The sequence below is a fragment of the Neopsephotus bourkii genome, unplaced genomic scaffold (assembly GCF_033783945.1).
Source record: "Neopsephotus bourkii isolate Nb327-2 ecotype Australia unplaced genomic scaffold, CSIRO-AGI_Nbou_v1 NB_95, whole genome shotgun sequence".
Taxonomy (NCBI): Eukaryota; Metazoa; Chordata; class Aves; order Psittaciformes; family Psittacidae; genus Neopsephotus; species Neopsephotus bourkii.
The window spans coordinates 446105-466238 of record NW_026900612.1 but is presented as its reverse complement, the minus strand read 5'-3'; the positions used below and the strand labels follow the sequence as shown (position 1 = coordinate 466238).

General features: G+C 37.4%; 1 protein-coding gene across 2 annotated transcripts in view; it reads left to right on the top strand.

Moving 5' to 3' along the window:
• Window positions 1-19890, top strand: part of WDHD1 (WD repeat and HMG-box DNA binding protein 1) — a 32778-nt gene extending 12888 nt beyond the window's left edge. The window contains exons 8-26 of one of the 2 annotated variants that reach the window (XM_061355676.1): window positions 1085-1177; window positions 2023-2129; window positions 4204-4339; window positions 4500-4692; window positions 4884-5074; window positions 5683-5867; window positions 6696-6937; window positions 7924-8061; window positions 8603-8759; window positions 10585-10699; window positions 12061-12192; window positions 12534-12754; window positions 13743-13873; window positions 14847-14903; window positions 15794-15837; window positions 15993-16151; window positions 16554-16663; window positions 17812-17947; window positions 18976-19890. In XM_061355676.1, coding sequence (XP_061211660.1) covers window positions 1085-1177; window positions 2023-2129; window positions 4204-4339; window positions 4500-4692; window positions 4884-5074; window positions 5683-5867; window positions 6696-6937; window positions 7924-8061; window positions 8603-8759; window positions 10585-10699; window positions 12061-12192; window positions 12534-12754; window positions 13743-13873; window positions 14847-14903; window positions 15794-15837; window positions 15993-16151; window positions 16554-16663; window positions 17812-17947; window positions 18976-19173 — 2745 coding nt within the window. In that variant the 3' untranslated portion in view covers window positions 19174-19890. Of the gene's footprint in view, window positions 1-1084; window positions 1178-2022; window positions 2130-4203; window positions 4340-4499; window positions 4693-4883; window positions 5075-5682; window positions 5868-6695; window positions 6938-7923; window positions 8062-8602; window positions 8760-10584; window positions 10700-12060; window positions 12193-12533; window positions 12755-13742; window positions 13874-14846; window positions 14904-15793; window positions 15838-15992; window positions 16152-16529; window positions 16664-17811; window positions 17948-18975 lie in introns of both variants that reach the window. The other variant, XM_061355669.1, reaches the window with a different exon arrangement.
• Window positions 19891-20134: the final 244 nt, after the last annotated feature.

Here is a 20134-nt window from a genome sequence, read left to right as displayed (position 1 = left end):
ATGGCTGCTGTTATAATGTTATTCATAACTTTCCTGTGGAAGAGAGAATGTCACATGCAGTACAAATTTTCTCAATATCCATATTGCATGAGAACAAATCCTTTCAACCTTTAGGCTAATTCTTCACACAAATACACATATTTGAAATGCAAGTTCTCTTATGAAGCAAATTGCTAGAAGACTTTAAAAAAAAAAAAACAATCCAAAACAAAGAAACATGCAGTAACATTAATGTAGTTTTGTGAAGGATGAAATGAGCACAGGAATCAGGTATTCAGTAGGATTTATTGAGAGATTGTAACCTGATCAAAAGAGATCTGAAGAGTAAGGAAAAATGAGAGCACACGCCTTGTGCCCAGAGCATTGAAAACTATTTATATGTGTGTTAACTGCTTCATAAATAAGAATTTCTAACCTTATGGTGCAGCTGTCATTATCTTCAGTTTTCTGCCAGAAAGAAATAAAGATTAAAATAAAACCAGACATGATTTGCTGTGCTGCATGTGGAAGGCATTAAAGAACCTTGTAATTCAACTTTCTTCAGCTTTCTTTACTTTCTCAGTTGGCATTACTGGGATAGAATCATAGAATAGTTAGGTTTGGAAAGGACCTTAAGATCATCTAGGTCCAACCCCCCTGCCATGGGCAGGGACAACTCACACTAACCATGCCATCCAAGGCTTCATCCAGCCTGGCCTTGAACACTGCCAGGGATGGAGCATTCACAACCTCCCTGGGCAACCCATTCCAGTGCCTCACCACCCTAACAGGAAAGAATTTCCTCCTTATATCCAATCTAAACCTTCCCTATTTAAGTTTGAGCCTGTTACCCCTTGTTCTGTCACTACAGTCCCTAATGAAGAGTTCCTCACCAGCATCCCTATAGGCTCCCTTCAGATACTTCTCCAGGCTGAACAGCCCCAACATTCTCAGCCTAAGATGAGAAACTGAGATGCCAGAGAACTATTAAATACTGAGGCAGTCACAACTGTAATACTTCTGAGTGAAGGAACTATGCTATTTCAGTGTTCTGTATGAAAGCTAACGTGTTCTAAATTGCCTGATTCTTGTTTCTTTTGAGTAGTTGCTGGCAATTCCTGTAGATAAAGTTGTTAAACTATACAGAAGAGAAACCTGGGATAGTCAATTTGATCTATCGGATGCATTCATCACACAGGTAGGTTATAAAACAGGTGCTTGCTAAATATTCAATAATGTAAATGTTATTCTGCTAGATGTTATCTTCTAGACAGTATGTTTTTCCCCTGCCCTTGTTTTATTTCACTTGTGATCCTGATACTTTTTGTTAGAAAACAAGGCAAGAGATCCTAAATGAGTGTTAAACATGTCTCTCTGGTTCCCCTTGTTCATTTATAATAACGCACTAGATCTGTAAGGGCTACTGGCAAGTCACCAGCTGCAGCTGAAGAACATGTGTTTTCACAAATTGCTCTAAATAGGTAGCTTTTTAGGGAAAATTTCAAGCGTATTTTTCTGTACAGAACAGATATCAGTTGTTCATGTATTTTATTAAGCTAAAATTTAGCTACACAGCAGCTCAAATGGTGCCATCTTTCTTTTGACCTCATTATATACTTGGAAACCTTTACAGGAAAGAGAACTATTTTCCTAGTGTTACTAAGATACAGAACACACAGTCTTCGATTTTAATTTATGGACCTGTGTTAAGTTAAATACATCTATGTTTAGTGTTGAGCTTGGAAAATACACCATGCTTCCATCTGCATGTCTGGAATCAGTTTTTTTCAATCTCATGGCAGCATTTAATGACAGAAGGTGGATATTCTCATTTAAAAGAAGTGTGCTATCTACAAAGAATGTTTCTTGCAGGGAAGTGCCTAAAGCCAGGTCTAGTACAGGAGGCTGGATATGATTTGCTAAAGATCATTATTACTGCTTTTTTATTCCAGAATATGTCTGATTTAATCTCCAGAGTATGAATGCTTTGCATGCATCAGTAATAGTTTTTTTTTTTTCCTGTTTTGGTTTTTTTCTCCTTAGACCTTGAATATTGTGGCCTGGTCTCCTTGTGGGCAGTATCTGGCAGCTGGAAGTGTGGATGGGTGTATAGTAGTGTGGAATATGGAAAGCCAGAAGTGCATAGAGAGGTATTCAGTCTTGTTCCATAAATCCTTAAGTACATGTTTTCTCTTGAAATAGAACTTTATCTTTTCTGTAATATATTTTTGTGTAAATGCAGAATTCTGCTTCTTGAAAAGCCTTAATAAGATTTACAGGGTGTTGTGGTTTAACCCAGCAGGCAGCTAAACACAAATAATAATGGTAAAAGAATTAGAATATACAAAACAAGCGATATGCCGTGCAATTGCTCACCAGCCACCAACCAACGCACAGCCAGTTCCTGAGCAGCAGCCCCTATCCAGCTTTCCCCTTAGTTTATATACACTGAGCATGATGTTGTATAGTCTGGAATATTTCTTTGGCCAGCTTGGGTCAGCTCTCCTGGCTGTGTCCCCTCTCAGCTTCTTGTGCGCTGCAGCCTCCTTGCTGACGGGGTGGTGTATGAAGCTGAAAAGTCCTTGATTTAGTGTAAGCACTGCTCAGTGACAACTAAAACATTGGTGTGTTATCTCTTCCTAAATTATTCTCCTAGATCCAAAACACAGCACTGGACCTACTACTAGGAAGAATATTAACTCTATCTCACCCAAAACGAGGACACAGGGCAAACCTCAAGTTTTCTGCTACTGTTCCACTGAAAGCAAACATCTAGGATACATATGAAGGCTCTGTTTGAAGAGCTCTGCTTACTTCGCCTCACACATAATCTCCCAGGTGGTGGTGGAGCTGGGAGCACATTCACAGAGACGGAGCTGAAGCACGGAGGCTAAAAAAACTGTTTCAGATGTAGGTGATGCTGAGAGGCAAGGCCACCACTTGATCTAGACTTCAGTCTAGAAAGGGAGCAAGAATCATAGAATGGTTTGGGTTGGAAGGAACCTTAAAGATCATCTAGTTCCTAATTTAATCTTCCTAATATATCTTAAAAGAAGGGCTCTTCCCTGTGCAACTCAAGTGAGCTGCACTAATACTACAGTTCAAGGTAATTCAAGGGTTGCTATGTAATTTCCATACGGAAATTCCACAAGGAAGTAGCTTCCACACAAGTACAACTCTTAGTGGTAGGTAGAAATGTGTCATTGTTTTGCCTTCCCCTACCTTTTCCAGTATGTTCAGAAGCATGTTCTGATTCATGTGATACACTCTTTTCCTTCCTGCATAGCCAGAGAAATCTGGAAACGTTACATTCTTAGCAATAGAATAGGTAAGGGACATGAATGAGGATTTTGTTCAAATTCCATAGTCTAGTTTTCTGTGTGCAAATACATTTCATGGTTTCTTAATCTAATAGTTGAGCAAGTGATAGTTTGGATGGAAACAAATTTTCATCATATCCCAAACCTGAAGATCATTGGCAATAAGGTGTATTTAATTAAAGGGAGGGGGAAACACAGATGCATCAGTCAGCCAACCTCACCTGTGAGCAAAACTGGACAAACTGACAAGTTGGACTTTATCTTAGTTAAAGCATCTCTTTCCAAAAAAAAAGAAAATTAAAAAAAGTTATGATTAAGTGAGGTAGAGAAGAAGATATATTTGATATTATATATATGATATATATTGGAATATTTTGGGTAAGAAACATGAATATTACTATAACACCTATGTTAAGAACTAAAGTCAGAGTATGTAAATAATGTGAGGATTTTATTGTGATAAAAGATAGAGGATTAACTCATCAGTTTAGTACTGAACATTCTTTTTATAACTTTATTCTTTTTATAACTTTATTCTTTTTATAACTTTATTCTTTTTATAACTTTATTCTTTTTATAACTTTATTCTTTTTATAACTTTATTCTTTTTATAACTGGCTGGTTCTGGGAATTAATTTTGTCTACATGTATCAGGAAACTGTTGCTTTAAGAATATGATTGTTTGATTTTTTTTTTTTAAGCTTGTATGATTTTCCACCATAGAAAAGAAGCCTTGCTGTATTTTTTAATAGTAACTGTTTATTCTAAACGAGACCTATTAATTTATTATGTGTAACATTACTTTAAAATACTAGTAAATATTACCACTTCTTACAGTAACTCTTGAGAAGGTTTCTGCCCCAAGAAGCTTACTGAAACTCCATTATTTTTATATTCTTTTTAGGATGAAGCATGAGAAAAAATACACAATTTGTGGACTGGCCTGGCACCCCAAATATAAGCAAATCGCCTACACAGATACTGAAGGAAATCTGGGGTTGTTGGAAAATATTGGTGATGAAAAGAAATCAAATGACAAGGTGATCAGTATCAATTATTTCTTAAATTAACATGGTTATTTAGGTTATGAAATTGTATTGAACATTCCATTTTTGTGTGTTAAGTTTCCTTTTGTGTGTTAATTCATTTTGTGAATTCCACGCAAAAGAAGTTTTATGAGGATTGTTAATCTGTGTTTAGGTTACCAGTACAGCGACAAAGGACTACAATGATCTCTTTGATGGAGATGACGACTATTTAAGTGGAGATATGATTGAACCACAGTCTTCCCCAAAGACTGGAGCTAATGAAGATGATGCTGATGATGATGACCTTAAGCCAACTTCAGGCCGTTTCAGACGTACAATAATCGATGACGATGATAACTCACTAGGTACAGAATGAACTAATTTTCCAGAGCTCTTTAGCACTGTTATTGGGACTATCTCTTAGCATCCTCTCCTGGATATATTCTGCCTTATTTTTCTGAAGAAATATTGACTGTTTGACCTTTTTTTACCTATATTCTGTCATCATAATAATAAATGCTAGATGTAAAAGTTTTTGTTGTTGTTAAACTTCTAGATATTGGGATGATAAAAGCTAATTCCAATCTTCTTGAAAAGGAAGATGATGATGATGATCAGACTGGTGGCTTTCCAGCTTTACCACCATCATCTACACAACAGCCTTTCTATGATGGGCCAATGCCAACCCCCAGGCAGAAGCCATTCCAGTCTGGTTCCACTCCTGCCCATCTTATGCATCGTTTCATGGTAAATCTTGCTGCTGTGTCTTAATCTAATATTTTCTGAGATTTTTTTTTTTTTAATACTTCACAGTGTAAAGTTAAGTAGTAGAAACTTTGTGTATCTTTGTGTCAGTGCAAACACTGCATGTTATGGTTTATATTTCAGTTGCTTTTGATGTAGAAATAAATAGTTGGCTTTAAGACAAAAGAAAGCTTTGTAGTTTCTACCTGTGCTATTGAAGTCTAGTAAATCTTTTTAAATAATGTAATTATTTAATGTAATTCAGTAAAACTTTTTAGAAATTCCATTTAGGGCCAGAACTTGGGGATATTTTTGTGCTGTTAGGACATGTACATTAATCATCCACTGTCGTCTTTTTTTTTTTCTTTAATTTTGTAAGGAGATAAATGGCTAAACAATGAGGATAAAACTAGTTTCCGCCTAATTCAGCTGTTTTAGACACTACAAATCCTGACTACAGAAGACTTCTACACTACTACAGTCTTCCTCCAGCCTCCCACCTACTGTTGTTTCAGATGAGAAAGTTATAGCAGGCTGTTTTAGGGCAGTGTGCTTGATTTGTTGGGTTTGTTGTTTGTTGTTTTTTTTTGTGACGGTGCTCTTTTTAATAGGTATGGAATTCTGTTGGCATCATTCGCTGTTACAATGATGAGCAAGACAATGCTATAGATGTAGAATTTCATGATACCTCTGTACATCATGCAACACACCTGCCAAACTCTCTGAATCACACCATGGCTGACCTCTCTACTGAAGCTATTTTACTAGCCTGTGAGAGTACAGAGGAACTTGCAAGGTAAGTCATAGCCTTGCTCTGCAAAACCCATAGTACAGAATTACACTTGTTTCAAGTATTTTGGCTTTTAATTTCAGCTTCCATCATTTTTTTGAGATTTTTGGCTTATGAATGTGCTTTTTATTTATGGGGCCCTTTTTGAGGATTTTCACATCCACCCCCTGAAGTCTTCAAGAATATCGAAAGATGTAATTTGTTTCCTGAGGATTTTTTATTTTTCAGTATCTTGAAGAAAGAACTTTCTCCTTCTTTTCACACATACAGTATTGTGATGAGTTGAAAATCACCCTTTAAGTAGTATTTGTATGTATTGGTTATCAGACTCTGAAATTTTCATTATTTTTGGAAGAGTGGGTAATAGCTCAAAAGCCGCAGTGCCTGTGCATTGGTCAGGGGCAGTTATCAATTATGAAGATGGCAGAACTGAAATGCCTCATTTTTTTTCCCTTTGAAAGACAGTATGATATGGCAGATTTATAATGAGGGCTAACATTCACAAGTACTGAGCACCTTCAGTTCTTATTAATATTAATTAAACAGGACATTTACCTGTTTCTGTCTAAAAAAATCTTGCCCTAGGCCTTCAAGCTGTCTCTGCTTCAGGCTCTAGAGGTTCTAGATATATGGTGCTGGAGGTCAAGCTGGCTACTCAGTTCTTGAATAATAAGAGTAACGCCTTTGCAAATGAACACTTGGAATTTGTAGTTCCTTTCTGTTATCACATATTCCAGTTCTCTGATAAAAAACATAATATATTGGTGTATTTTCAGATACTGTATTTTTCTTCATGTTGAGATATTTGACTATTGTTCTTTGTCTCTGCTTTAGCAAGCTCCACTGCATTCATTTGAGTTCATGGGATGCAAACAAGGAATGGACAGTAGATATGCCAAAGGATGAAGACATTGAAGCTGTCTGTCTAGGTCAAGGCTGGGCTGCTTGTGCCACTAGTGCCTTGCTAGTTCGTGTGTTTACAGTTGGAGGAGTTCAGAAAGAGATCTTCAGCCTCCCAGGTCCAGTGGTGTCCATGGCAGGACATGGAGAGCAGTTGATGGTTATTTATCACAGAGGTACTGTTATCTCTTCTGTCTCTTTTGAAGTGGGGTTATGTTTTCAATCCTTGTCTGTTACTGGCTTCAAACACTGGTTAATTTGTAGTAACTATAGAATCACAGAACACCAGGCTGGAAGGGACCTCAGAGTTCATCATCCAACATTTCTAGGCAAAGCATGACCTAGCTTTGATGTCCCACCACCCTGTCCAGCTGAATATTGAAAGTGTCCAGTGTTGGAGAATCCACCACTTCTCTGGGAAGATTATTTCAATGGCTGATGGTTCTTATTGAGAAAAATTTTCCCTTTGTGTCTTAATGGAATCTCCCCAGGAGTAACTTGTGCCCATCACCCCTCATGTTTTCTGTGTTACCCCTTGTCAAAAGGGAGTCTCTGTCTTCTTTGTAGCCACCCTTTAAATACTAGAACATGGTGATTGGGTCTCCCCTGACCCTTCTTTTCTCTATGCTGAACAAGCCCAGTTCTCTCAACCTTTCCTCACATGACTTCGTAGTTGTTGGATCATCTCTACTGCCCTTATCTGGACTCTCTCCAGCCTGTCCAAATCTTTGTTGAATAATGAGGGCCAAAAGAAACATTTTTTTTCCTTCTTCTTTTGATCGTGCCTATCCTTCTTTTCTTCTTGATGATGCCTTTATGGACATGCCCGTCAGAACCCACAGATCTTTGGCTTCTGACAGCAAAGCCTACATTTTACGGTGGGATGCCTAGAGTAACCTGAGGGGAAACGGAGAATTTTATAACAGTGATATTAATAGATGAAGCTTGGATTTCAAATATTCCATTATGAATTACTATGGAAAATTAAGGAAGTAGTTGTTATGTGTGCTTTGTATGTCTAAAAGGACAAATAGTTGCTTGTCTGACAGTGGTATTCATGGGTAACCCTGCATTAGAATTAGATTTTTGAGTCAAAATGTAAATTTAGCCAAGAGACAAATGTTTTGTTTTCTAACATAGCTATTGAACAACTTCTTCCTAGGTACTGGGTTTGATGGGGACCAGTGCCTTGGAGTACAGCTGATGGAGCTAGGAAAAAAGAAAAAGCAGATTTTGCATGGAGACCCTCTTTCTCTTACAAAGAAATCATATTTGACATGGGTCGGATTCTCTGCAGAAGGTATGAAATGTCAGCATGGGTGACAGTGAGAAATCTTGACGCCATTGGGGGAATTTTGGAGGAGAGTTTGGCTAATAAAGCCCTTTTAGTAATGGTGATCCTGGAAACATAAACTTCTTTTTTCCCAGTCTCAGTGCTAAACAAAATTCTGTTTTTCTATTCAACGTATTTATCAGAATCTTTAATATGTTTCCACTATGAGTAGAATATGCTTGAACATTATCAGCACTTGCTTTCCCGATTGTTTCCCCTGCTCACAGAAAGAAATAAGATGAATCTACCCAAGTGGTATGAATTTGATTTCTTCACAGAACGTTTCAAATTCTAACTTGTCAGTTGACCAGCAGTAGTGTTGGCTGTCAGAAGGTGGCGCATCTTTATCAGGAAACTAGTTTTTCCCAGCTAGGTTGTACTGTTTGAATGAGCACGCGTCCTGTTTGGAATACCTGATCGGTAGTTTCCCTGCATTACCTAACCAGTTCAGACATTGTGTTGTAATTAGTTGCCTGTCAGAATAATTGATTTAATTTGTAACGAACAGGTACTCCTTGTTACGTGGATTCAGAGGGAATCGTGCAAATGTTGAACCGAGGACTTGGGAATACTTGGATTCCAGTGTGTAACACGAGAGAGCATTGCAAAGGAAAATCTGATCATTACTGGGTAGTTGGCGTCCATGAAAATCCCCAGCAGCTCAGGTCAGACATTTCACAAGGAAGCAATTTGTTTGACTTGGTTTTAAATTACAGAGCACTTCTCATGAAGAGAAACTGGAAACAACTTTTCGTAAAAGAGTGGCTAGTAAATATGCACAGTAAATGATCTAGTTCATAAATGTAATTCTGTGTGGACGTTTCATTAATGAGCTTATTCAAAACCAATTTAGAGTTTTAGAATTTGTAACTGACTAATTGTGGCTTTTTGCCTTGGCTAACAGGTATGTGCAGTGTATTATGAAATCACACATCTCTGATGCAGTAACAGTCATAAGACTGCATTTTACTAGAGAAACCTACTTGAAAAATTATGATTGCTGTTTGGAATCTGCTGTGGATCGTTTGGGGGGATTACTTTTTTTTTCTAAATTTAATTTTTTGCTATGCTCTTTCCCCTTTTATCCCTTTGTGAAAAATCCCATCCTATAAATAATCTACATCATTAGGCATAGATGCATCAGAACTGTCTCTATATTAATATTTAAACTGTGATCATGGAGAACATTTTTGTATATTAGATTGTTCAAATATTTAGCTGAGCGTTAGCCATTACTTTATAAAATGTGACACTGATGATGTTTACATAACTCTGTTTCTTTTTATTGTAAGACACATCCTGGACATTTAGTTGCGAAGTTGTCTGTAGTCCTCTTTATTCAGTCATCTGTGTTCTTTTCCTCTCAGGGCAGAATCCATCAGCTCACATGTTTTGCTGAAATTTAGACTCTTACTTTGCTAGTCATGCACAATTGTAGAGGTTGGTGGGAGACTCCATTTTATTTAAATTTGTGTGACATTCTTTGTAATCCTGTGGGGTTTCTTTGTAATAAGGGAAATAATTTGGTGAATATGAATTCATTGTCTGGCTCTTTCTCCAGATCATTAAGTATGTTTGCCTCCATAAAATTCACCAGAAATGTGCAGGACACATCGCATTGATGAGATGGTCAGCTATGACTCTGTCAGCATGAGTCTTTTTCCTTCTATTCCAAGAACGAGAGTGCTGCTGTCTGAGTTGCAAAGAACGTTTTATTCAAAGCCACTAGCATTTTGAAGATAAGAAGGAGGGAGGGTTGTTGTAGAAACACCATATGCCTCAATTAACAAAGATAGCCAGAACACTAATGTTTCCTGTTCTCTTCTTTTTTTTTTTTCTGGTATCTGAAATAGCAGTTTATGAAACCAGACATTTTTGTCAATGCTGCATTGGTGCTGCTGGAAAAAAACAGCTCTTCCCCAGTCAATGTTTAGTTTAAGTGATTGTTACCAGAAAGTACTAATTTAAATATAATGAACCAATAAGCCTATGCTTTTAGTAGAAGCTTATCTTTTCCACCCCTCTCTTCCCCCCTGCCCCTGTGTGTATCTGAACACAGCGCTCTCATCATGAGTCCAAAACTCTTCATCAAAATAAGCAGCAGACGTAAATGCTCTTATTCCAGTGGCTTTCAATTGTCCAGTGTCTGATTTTAATAAATTGCATTTACATTTTGTAATAGCTGTTAAATTGTGTATTGTGCGAGATAGAGATCTGAGTCTGTTATGTGCCACATTTGGAGATTCTAGTGTGAACATGAACAGCATGTGCTTTGCTGGTTTTAAAATCTGTTATTGGTTGCAATGTAAAAATAACCCTTTATAACGCAATCTTACGTATTGCTATATTTAAGTCAGTAATTTAATTACTACCTTTTAAAGAGAAATTCTCTAAAACTGTCTTGCTGCTTAGGAGACATGATTTAGATGTAGAACAACTGATAGCTTTAGGTGTTGAGGATTGCATGTTTTCTTTGTTTCTCTTGCACAGGTGTATTCCTTGTAAAGGAGCCCGATTCCCTCCTACACTGCCACGGCCTGCTGTAGCAATATTATCTTTCAAACTTCCGTACTGTCAAGTTACAACAGAAAAGGGCCAGATGGAGGTACGGAATGGTGTTGAGTCCACAGCTGATAGTCCCAGATGTCCCCGTAGTAGGGATTATACAAGATTCCTATTTGTTATCTCTGGTATGAAAGAGGGTAGTACAACTCTGAGTAAGATGTGTGGCTAAGGAGGTTATTTGGGTTCAGTGTTCTGTACAGTTTTTCTGGTTTGGTTTGGTTCAAAACTGTTTCTAGAAGAATACAAGATAAAGCTGCTAGAGCTGATGCAAGGTTGTATTTACACATAATCTGTTTCTGACCGATTAAGTGTTTCTCGTCCTTTCTTTTCTAATTATTTTTAGTTGGTAGTGGTTAATGTTCTAAAAAGCACCAGATTTTTGGGTCCGAATCAAAAACTTGAAAATGCCGGTCTTTCAATATGTTAGGTATAACAAAAGCACTGGAAGATTTCTTTTGAAAGATGTACTAAGTACCCAAATTCATATAGTCACTCTGAAAGGCATTCTGGCTTGGCTTATTTTCTTAAGGTGGAGGCTGGTTGAAGCAAGATGCATCAGCAGAGAACTTCTAGAAGAATATCTATATTTATTTTTCATTTTTTTATAGGTTTAAATATTCCAGTCTTGGTGGTGTTCAGCTGTACTGCACAAAACAGAAACAAATATAGAATTGTAACCTCAAGCTTAGAGACAGTTTAATGCTATTTGAATTTATTCTCTTTGATAGAAGTGTAGCAAAAAAAGTAATAAACACTGCAATTTTTAATGAATTCTCCTTCATTTGGTTCAAGTCTTTTGTTCTTCATCTATGGAGTGTTTTCCATCTTGCCTCCTCCAAAATAATAGATGGAAAATGCCACAGGAGCTGTAAATTAAACTTGACAGATTATATACTTCTGTGTAGGTAAAGGAACAGTTTATTCCAGTAGATCTGATGAAAACATACCATATTTGAATAGGTCTATTAATAATTTTGTAACAGAGCTAGTCTGTTATATTTTCTGTTTACCTGTCTTGCAGATGATTACTCCTATAGTTATCCTGGAATATTTCCAGTTTGTTGGGGGACAGAAGTTATAAAATAACCAAGTTGTTCTAGAATTGTCTGCCCCAGAAGCATACTAGTGAATATGTATGTCTCATCTTGCTGAAAGCCTGATATATAAATGAAATTCAACATATATGGTGATCTGTTTGAATCAGTTTGTATGCAGATGGTTCTTAGTGTGGTCTTTTTTTTTTTTTCAGTAGGCATCAACTTTTAAGGAGAATTGTCTATCCCTCACCCTCATTATAAGATGAAAGGAGCATTTCAGAATAAGTTGATAAAATTTCCTGTGCATTGTCGTGGCTGTTTTTCCTCCTCTGACCTGCAGCATGCATCCTTCTCCCTTTTTCAGGAACAGTACTGGCGTTCTGTTGTATTTCACAACCATCTGGATTACTTATCAAAAAATGGCTATGAACTTGATGAAAGTGCTAAAAGTCAGGCAGTGAAAGAGCAGCAAGAACTTTTAATGAAGTTGTTTGCCGTAAGTACAAATAAAGAATAGAAAGAATCTCTGAGACTTTGAGTAGATGGCATTTGATGTAAATTTTGGTCTGATTCTTCTTATTAAAAGTCTGGCTAGTGAATGGCAATCCAGCTAGCTCACAGCCTGTCATAAGAGGCGGATTGCAGTTAATATTGTTACCTCCTATCAGTATGAAGGGTGGGAGGAAGAAGGGAAAAAAAGTGCTTTTTCTTTGCTATGCAGCTCGTGATTGTTGGTGGTTTGTCTTACTCATTCACTCCACCAAGACAGTAATATTCTGATCCTGGAGAGAGCTGTGTAGCTGAAGTGTGTAACTCTCAAGGCTTCTTTTCTTTCAGCTTTCTTGTAAACTGGAGCGTGAATTTCGCTGTGTGGAACTTGCTGACCTTATGACACAAAACGTTGTGAATTTAGCTATCAAGTATGCTTCTCGCTCTCGAAAACTAAATTTAGCTCAGCGACTTAGTGAAATGGCTGTAGAAAAAGCAAACGAGTTGGCAGCAGAACTGGAAGATGAAGAGGAGGAGGAAGAGGATTTCCGAAAGCACTTGAATGCTGGGTAACACAAATTTCTGTGATTAGAAAACTGGGAATATTTTTACTGATCACCTAGTATTTTGGTCCAGTCGAAACTTTTCCAGTTGACTTTTCTGGACCATAGTTTGCAATGTATGTGTTATGAAGTAAGTTTGTGTTGCTGTACTTAAATATTGTACATATAAACTGGTCCATTGGTGTTCATATCTTGTAAGGACTCATTAGTACCAGGATAATAACACAAAGGGAAATATCTCCACGCCTTACTTACTGTATGTGTGTGTTCAACAGCTTTGGAGGCAAAGCAGACTTAATATTAAGTTGCTTTTATTTGACTTTTTCTTTTTTGCTTCCCCTTCCCTTAGCTTGAGCTGGTTTGGTTATTTGATTCCAACCTATTTTTTTTTTCTTTGTCTCCATATCTCATTTTATTCCACACCTACCTTAAAAATACCTGTCTTTTTCCAGTCATTCCCCCTTTCAGGATGCCATCTCAGTGTATCCTATTTAGTCTTATTCCCCTCCTAACTAATCCCAGCTCTTCAAATACTGCAGGTTTGCTTTGCATTTTTTTCCCCTCTCTGCTATCCACCTTTCCTTTCCTACCTGCATCTGCTTTGTAAAGCATGATGAGGCAACAGATGGGAGGGGGGGGGCATGTCAAGACCATACAGAAGAGCTGTGTTCTTGCTTGGCCTCTGGATGGTGCAGCTATAAGAAAAACAGTTGCTGACCATCCATCTGAAAAAATGTTGTAACATTTTGTTATGACTGCACGAATGCCACTTCAGGCAACTGCACTTGGTGCTTCACGGTGAACTGAAGTGGTTAATGAATCTTTATTTTATTTTTAGTAATCATCACAGTTTAACCAGAGGTTTAGTGCAAATAAATGCCAAATGTTATTGTTCTTATTTCCTAAATTAGGTAAGTCATTTGGCTTTCCATTGTTCCAGTTTTCCTTCTGAATGTGGTGAGCACTTCCTTTCTGATGAATTCCTTCCATTTAGTTACAGCAACTCTGCCACAGAGTGGAGGCGACAGCCAGTCAAAAATGTTCAGCAGGACCAAGAAATGCAGGATGCCGAGGAAACTGATGCCTATGAAGAAGTAGAAGAAACACCAGAAGTGCATAAGGAGAGTAAGGAAAATATATTCTCCAAATAAGGTGGAACTTATCTAGATGTGTCTTACTTAATATTCTGGAAAATTCCCAAATAATTTGTCATTTGGGTAACTCAGCAGTCTATAGAACTAAACGAACACTAGGGTTTTCTATCTGTTCTTTTATTTTGTTCTTTTGACATAAGATTTAGGAAAGACAAGCTCACAGCCTGTCACAGGGCACCGCAAGTGAGGTACTTGGTACAAGTGATTTGACTTGGAAGGCAATAATGTAAGCAGAAAATAAGCCCATATGTTTCACTGTGTTTTGAAACTGCAACTGTAGCAGGGACTAGGTTTCCTGCTACATAGTTAGAGCAGGTCTGGTAGTTTCTGATGTGTTGTATTTAGGTTTGATATGAAAAAAACCACAGGAATACCGAGGTAATATGCAGGAATACCTGCCTCTGAGCTTCCCATTAACCTAAAATTCTCTGTTGGAGATAAATGGTAGTGTTTACCTGAGCAAGCAGATCTGTATTTCAGACTGTGCCTGCAGTCACTGCAAAGAAACATGTTTACTGTGTGTCATCTGCTCTGTCGCAGCTTGCTTATGCATTGTATTTGCTAACTGCTTGAGGGAGCCTTTGGGGAGTTTTTCTGTTGTTTGATACTATTTCTGTGTGACTGGGCCACCTTGTGAAATGGTTGCTTTGGTTGCAGCTCAAATCTTGCAGGAGTTGAACTGGCAGACAAGTAGTTTGCTGGATACGCTTTAAGGAATATTTTTTAGGTTTCAGTAATAAATATATGACTCTGAGTTAAACCTACATAGAGATAAAAGATGATTTTTGTAAGGGTGGGTGTACAACTTGAAAATGAATAATCATGTTTTAAAATATAGATTGCCTTGCTTTAACTTACTTGTCTGTTTGGGGTTTTGGTTTAAAAGAAGTTGTGCTAGTACTTTTTAGTGCACTTAAGTATGCACCTCTTTCTTTTGTCTGAAGGGCCAAATCCTTTCTCCAAATGTGTCACTTCAGCAGAGGTGACCACTCCGAAATCTGGTGAGTAAATCTCCTTATACTCCAGGATGAGAACTTTGTCATGCTTCATGATATTTGCACCTGGTTTTATCCTCTGTTCTCCCATTACCACAAAATTTAGTATATAACAGTGCTGCAAATTGGTAACTTGCACTGATTATAGTTCTTGTGTTTTTAAGAGGTTCTCTATTTCTGTTGATATTGTCATTATCCAATGATCTTCCATAACACTATTCTGATTGCCTTAGCTGTGCGAAATGCCAAATCAGTTTTCTGCCTGGCTGTGTTATGAAGGCATTCTTTGGGATAGGGCAAAAATGAGAACAGTGATCAGTTGATTTGTTTAATTAATCATAAGCACATTTATTGTTTGCACTTACAAGGTAAAGTTAGCAGCCCTGCTGTAGAACTGTGGGTCTGAGCAGGCAGGGGTAGAATGCAGCCTCTTGTTGCTTCTTTATTCTTCCCTCCTGATAACCTTCTAGCAAAAATAATAGGAGTGGAAATGGGTTTGGGAGTGAAGGAAGTACTAGGTCTTCCTGTATTTTTGTATTTTAAGCCTTTGGTCCTGTGTGGCATTTCTGATGTCTAATGATAGCTCAGCACATGTAATGCAACCCTCCTGGGGTTATTAATGTGTCTTTCTTTATCCAACCACTTTCAAGCCTGGTGGGAACTTCTTTTCTTTGGTGTGGAATAGTTAATTCCTTTGATTTAGTTTTTCTCTTCAATTTTCAACGAAGAAAGGCTGAAACACCCACAATGAGTGTTAGCCCTGCTCTTTGGAACTGAAACTAATCTTGTTTTATCTAGTCATCTAAAATGTACTTCATAGTTTTTAATATTATATGTGTGTGTGTATATACGTGCACCCATTTTGACTTTTTTTTTTTTTTTTTCCTATTATATAGTTTTAATTGCATCAAGCAGCCAAGGACGAGTGAATCCATTTAAGGTAAGAATTTTGCAGCTGGTTGATTGAGGTGTTCTGAAAACCACAACAGATTATTATATCTGAAGTTCACAATGCGACTGATAGATATTTTGAAGAGACAGAGGAAGGAAATGTGACAGAAAATAAATTAAAAGTCTATTTATTTGTTTTGGTAGGTGTCTTCTAAGAAGAAAGACCCAGTGGTCCCCTCAGCAAATGTTCTAGACACTATGAGCAAATACTCAAAGAAAAGCTGTTCATCTAGCAGTCAAGCTGTAAACAAGCAGAGCCCTCCAGTTATAAAGCCTCTGATTCCCAAACCCAAATTCAAGCAGGTAATGTTTCTAGTCTTTTTATATTATTATGGTGAGCAAAGAATAGTAAATTTTATCAACTTTTAACTAAAGCATCTTAGAAGGCAAAGTTCATTTAAGCATACTGCAGAAACTATAAAAGCACATAAAACAGCAAAAAAAATCAGTTGTAGAAATTACGTTTTGCACTGGAGCTTGTGCTTTTATTTTAAACAGTTTAATTAAAACTGTGCTGAAATTGGACGGATTAGATGCTTTATTAATGCAAATGATTATTGTGTCTTCAGGACAGGCTTGGTTTTTGTTAGGCTTCATGGTATGTGTTGTCTGAGAATGAGATGTGCTTACCTTTTTTTTAATAGTTTTGGGGTTTTTTTCTTTTTACCTCATTTTCTATAGATGTCAGCAGCTTCATTCTTCCAGGCTCATACACCTAACTCTAGTGAAAAAACAGTGGAAGAAAGAGAAGAAAAAGCAGGAAATGAGTCCCATGAAGTAAAAGTTACGGCACAGGAGAACACTGAAAACAGAAGGTGAGTAGCCACTTGGCATCTTAATGCCATACTCCAATTTTGGTAGAATAACAAGTCCAAGAACTATTTTGTTTCTGAAGATGTTGGATGGGTCAAAGTAGCATAATATCAGATTAAAATGTTAGCTCCCAAGTTGTCATGTTTGTTAACCCACTTCAGAAATTCAGTAAACTGCTCCTTATATTATGCATAGTGTTAGACAAACCTGCATAAAACATCTTGCCACATTACATTCACAGAGAAAATCATTCTACTCACTAAATCTTTCCCAACATGCATGACAGCGGTAGTCAAAGTAGAAGTTTCACATCAACCTGAGACAGATAAATGCGTAAGTGAATAATAAATGAACAATGAAAAATATAATTTTGGGGCTTTAAGCAATAATTTTTGTCTTGATACTACTTAAGCGTCTGAAAATGACCTTTGAATGATAAATGAAACCATGCTGCTGTGCCAGTTCCGAGTCTAGGAAATACTTAAAGTTTAAACGTCTCTAGCAAATCTCAAAGGAAGTCTAAAAGCTAAGGGGTTTATGTGAAAGTGTAAAAGCTTTATTTTAGTGTGGGTTTTGAAAAAGAAAACAAAAAACTTAGATCACCTAAGGATCACTTTTCTTCCCAGCTAAGATGCTAACCTGTCATATTCCTCTGGAGCAGATGTATTTTCTAACAATCCCAGTCCTCATGAAACCTGTATTATTACAATCTTGTTTCATTTAGACTTCATTTAACTGAGGAAGGTGAAAGTAATTATTATTCATTTGGACTAGCATTCTCTTCATTACCTTTACAGATAATGTTGTAAAAGACCTGGCAAGGAGAATTGTGAAAAGGATTAGCTGAAACCTGCTAATAAACATGCTCTGTTTTTGGGTTGGTGGGGCCGTGTCAGAAAGGAACCATTACGCTTTGACACTTCAGAACTGAAATCTTAATCTCCATATATATCACAGTTTTAATAAAAATGCTCGACTTAGTCCTGCCTTGTCAGTGCATTTAATCATACTGCAATAGGAGACTGCTGACTATATATGTCTTTTCTTTCAAGAACCAAAAATCTAGTTCGGTGTTGCTTAGAAATGTTGTTTTGGGGGAATATGGTTTTCCTATAATCTTAAATGGAAAATTTTTGTATGCTTGTTTTAGACCTAAGACAGGATTCCAGATGTGGCTAGAAGAGAACAGAGCAAACATTTTGAAAGATAATCCTGATCTGAACGAAGCAGAAGTAATAAAAGAAGGCATGAGTCGATTTAGAGTGCTGTCATCAGAAGAAAGAATGGTAAGAAAATAGACTTGAATTCTGATTTTTTTCTTTTTTTTTTTTTTTTTCCTCCATTGAATCCCTTGGTCATTTTTGTTAGGGAATTTTTTTCACCTCCCATATGAGGATAGGCTGAGAAAGCTGGGGCTGTTCAGCCTGGAGAAGAGAAGGCTGCGTGGAGACCTCATAGCAGCCTTCCAGTATCGGAAGGGGGGCCTATAGGGATGCTGGTGAGGGACTCCTCATTAGGGACTGTAGTGGTAGGACAAGGGGTAACGGGTTAAAACTTAAACAGGGTAAGTTTAGATTGGATATTAGGAGGAAATTCTTTCCTGTTAGGGTGGTGAGGCACTGGAAGGGGTTGCCCAGGGAGGTTGTGAATGCTCCATCCCTGGTAGTGTTCAAAGCCAGGTTAGACGAGGCCTTGAGTGATATGGTTTATTGAGAGGTGTCCCTGCCCATGGCAGGGGGTTTGGAACTTGATGATCTTAAGGTCCTTTCCAACCCTAACTATTCTATGATTCTATGATTTTAAATTGCACTGTTCTCTGTCTTCATGGACTTCAGTTTTGAATTGGGCCATGATCTGCAACATACACTTTATGAAAATATAAGCTGTCTAGATAATAAATAATAGCAGAAAGCAATTTTTTCCAAAGTGGTGCATGTGAGAGAAATGTAATCAATAAAGAAATAACAAAAGAGATGGGAAGAAGTTAAAGGTGATATAGCCACGCTTTATTCACTGGGGCTTAAATTTGTTCTAAGGCCTTTTGGGTTTCTTATTTATCCAGAAAGACAGTTAAGGGTTGCAATTTCATATACAGACTCAAATGAAGTATAGTTTTGAAGGAAAATGTTGTTAGAAAAAAGGAAAGTGAGGAAATTGTTCCTGATTTGGTCCTTAATAGTTGTTAATTAGTTCTAATAAGTTCAGGAATTACTTCAGTGCTTCCTTAGAATCCAAGAAATAAGGTGTATAAAACAGGGTTGAGTTTTGTGGCCTAATTTGTGTTTTTCTGCGTAATGATGTACTTGCTTCAAAGGCATGGACTGAGAAGGCAAAAGGAGGAACAGTTAATGATTCAGCAGAAGATAAAAAACGAAAGCGCCCCACAGCTGATGAAGATGAAGTGAAAAAGGAGGAGCAAAAATCGGAGGACTCGAATTTATCCAAAAAACCAAAGCCTTTAGATCAGTCTGCAAATGTCAAATTGTCAGCTTTTGCGTTCAAGCAGAGCTAAACAATGTTGTATCTTCTCAGCGTCTGTTTTCTGACAACATTAGGTAGCTCTGTATTGAGAAATTTGCTGCTGTGCTCCAAGAGCACTAGAAAGAGTGCCTTGCTCCAAATAGTCTTTTAGAAAGTGTCAGCTTTTGAGGAAAATGTTGAATCCACTCTCCTGATCTTTTTGCAAGTTACTAGTAGAAAGCTTGATAGCAAAACTAATGCTAATGGTCCTGTTAGCTAAAGCACAGCTCCGCACAGTGCTATGTAGCTGTGTGCCTCAATACTTGTAATATTTGGTGCTAAATACAGATGAATCATTCTGGGGAGGATAAACTACAGCCAAAAGATATTGTGTGGTTTTAGAGAGGCAAAGTAATGGCTCTGTATTATTCCTTCTGCCTGATGAAACACACGTAAGAGAGAGACACTCAAGGAAATGTGACTGAAGGGAAGATAGCTTAACATGTTGCTGGTATTCAGTTGCGTTTTCAACATCTGTGGCCGTAACAGTGGTAGGGAGCAGCCTGAACTATGGCAAGGAGAGAAAACCAGGGCAGCAGCTGAGTTAGGAAAGTCAGGTGTGCAAAAAGGAGCCATTCCAGACTGTTCAAATATGCATTCCCTGTGCCTCAGCAGGGTCCAGAAAGTGCTTAGAACTTGAAAATGTATGCAATTGTTTTATATCGTGTGGTTTTTTTTTTTAATAAAATGTGAATGTTTCTTTGTTTAAGTTGGTGCTCTCCTTCACAAGTTTTGTAATTAAAGCATAAGCAGACTTCAACATACAAGTCATAAGGTAGTCTGGAGGAATTAGACATACTCCCTTCTCTGGAGAAAAGGCAGTATGTCTAATACATGTATTTGAAGCAAACTGAAAAAGGAAGTTTCAAAATTTAAGATGAAATAAAATAATTTAGCTCTTCAGCAGAACAACTGAGCCTTTTTTTATAAAATGTGGGTTTGTACACCCTTTC